The following is a 2,116-nucleotide window of genomic DNA, read 5'->3' as shown; positions in this document are numbered from 1 at the left end:
TTCTTTTTAATGTTTTTAGCTGTTTTTGTACTTCTAACCTTTTTGATTGAGGACATGAAGTTTTGTTTTAAGTCCTTTATTCCTTTTGGTTTAGGGGCTGTGTAAAAACTGAGCTTGATTCCTTTTGTTTCATAAAAACGTTCATGTTAGTTTTTTTCTAGTTTGTTTCTGTTTGTCATGTAGAGGCTACAAGAGGTTCTCCAAACTGAGCTCTGACACCTGGTCAAACTCCACAACTACGATGAAGGAAGTATTAAAAAAACAACAACACTGGTGCAAAAAAAAGCAGCAGCCTTTAATAAAAAATCTCAATTCTAATCAACATTTTTTTATACAAAACTATATCAAACTGGATATCTTCTTCAACAACAGATTCTCAGTTCTGATGGCCTTTTTCCTGCTCACGCCGTCCTCCTGGCGGCGGCCTCTTCGGCTGTAACGGGCTGCAGATTTTTCCAGGGGTCCTGAAGCATGGATGGATTGAAGAACTTCTCCACACCAACGTCTGAGCGTCTGGACTGAAAAACAAACAAACAAACAGCATGTTAAGGGGTCAGAAGACAAATAACGAGAACCTCAACAACAGAACCAACCTGATGACAGACCAGAACCACAGATTGCTCTGGGTTGATACTTATCACCCAGTCTTACATTAAGATATATTAATTTGATTCTCATTATAATTTTTGGTTTCTAATTTGATTCATATTTAATATTGGTTTATTTTGAAAGATCTGATTCACTGATTTAAAATCAATCCTGGAAATCCTTAGCCAAAAGAATTCAACCAATCTGACCCAATACCTGGTACCGAACAGTGCAGGTGAAGTCTTCCAGATTATTTGCATTTCTCGAAAGATAATCAAGTGTAAATTAAATATGTGTATAAACAAACATATAAACAAGAATTAATATCAAATCCATTCATATTTTAGTTCTATAAAGTTCAGCCCAGTGTTGTTTTTCCACGTCAAAATAACACAAACATTATTAGAACATTCTTCTACACTGTATGGTCACGTGTTTCCACAAGTGTTTCCACACATTGGACTGTAATGATGGTTGATCAGTTTTGGCAGAACAAAACATCATAACCACGTGACTGCTGCTCTCGAGCCCCCGGTTACAGCTCCGACCCAACCCACGTGATTCGGGCACGCTACTCCACTCACCTGAGAGTTCGGAGAGAAGGACGGACTGAAGTTCTGAGGCCGCCGGAAACCATGCCCCCTTCTCCGCATCTGCCCCGAAAAGCCCCGGGACCAGCCGCCATAGCCCCCCGGAGATCCTTCCTGGTCCTGCCGGTTGTAGTGTCCCTGGTTGGAGCCAGCGGGGAACCTGGGGGAGAACTCCGGGGAGAAGCCGCGAGGAGAGCCGGGGTACGGAGACCCCCAGCGGGGCTCAGGAGAGGGGAACCTTCCTGCGGGCCGAGGCCCGCCGGGACTCCGCTGAGCCCTGCCGCACGGAGTTCTGTACATCTGAGGTTCTGAGGTAAATATACAATCGACGGATGTAAACCGGAATAAACTATAGAAACCAACCGGAAACGGAAACACGAACTCTCGGTGTGCTGGACCACAGTGTCATCTAGCGGCCGCTGTGCGGATAGCAGCAAGGAGAGACCAAGCTTCTTCTTTTTTCTTTCTTTCTTTTTTATTAAAAAAAGATGACATACAGTAAATAACAAAGAACATTAAACTGAAACTGTGATAAATACACGCCAGGGGGATACATACACAAAAATAAAATTAAATTAAATTATAAAGCTGAGCAAGATGACATTTTTTACTTACTTTTTTGTTTGTACTGAGGGAAATAGACTGCATGTAAAATCTAATTTGGGCCAATTAAAAAAAAGAAACTCATGTAAAATTTAGCTTTGTGAATGTAGTACTTTGAGATTTCTTAAATAAAATTGAGACGAAAGCTCATTATCATAATTAAAGAAACCAAATAAGATGTTTTTCCATATTAAAATAAAATGTGGATACATTTTTGTTTTTATCAGATTTGTTCCTCTCTCCCAAATTATTTCAGAGTGCTTGCTTCACTTCATCCACTACTGTCTTCATTTCTTTAGGAAAAATCTGTGAAAAGTTGTCCAGGGGAGTCAAGA

General features: G+C 40.6%; 1 protein-coding gene across 1 annotated transcript; it reads right to left on the bottom strand.

Annotated features, from left to right (window-relative positions):
• Positions 1 to 274: 274 nt before the first annotated feature.
• On the bottom strand, positions 275 to 1,557 carry LOC112144392 (M-phase specific PLK1 interacting protein). The gene is made up of 2 exons (XM_024268919.1): positions 1,173 to 1,557; positions 275 to 518 (listed from the first exon to the last, which is right to left on the bottom strand). The coding sequence occupies exons 1-2, from the start codon at positions 1,476 to 1,478 to the stop codon at positions 402 to 404; spliced, it is 423 nt and encodes a 140-aa protein (XP_024124687.1). The 5' UTR covers positions 1,479 to 1,557; the 3' UTR covers positions 275 to 401.
• Between the last annotated feature and the right edge of the window lie 559 nt (positions 1,558 to 2,116).

This window comes from Oryzias melastigma, linkage group LG17 (genome assembly GCF_002922805.2).
Source record: "Oryzias melastigma strain HK-1 linkage group LG17, ASM292280v2, whole genome shotgun sequence".
NCBI classification, from domain to species: Eukaryota; Metazoa; Chordata; class Actinopteri; order Beloniformes; family Adrianichthyidae; genus Oryzias; species Oryzias melastigma.
This window is presented reverse-complemented; position numbering and strand designations above follow the sequence as displayed.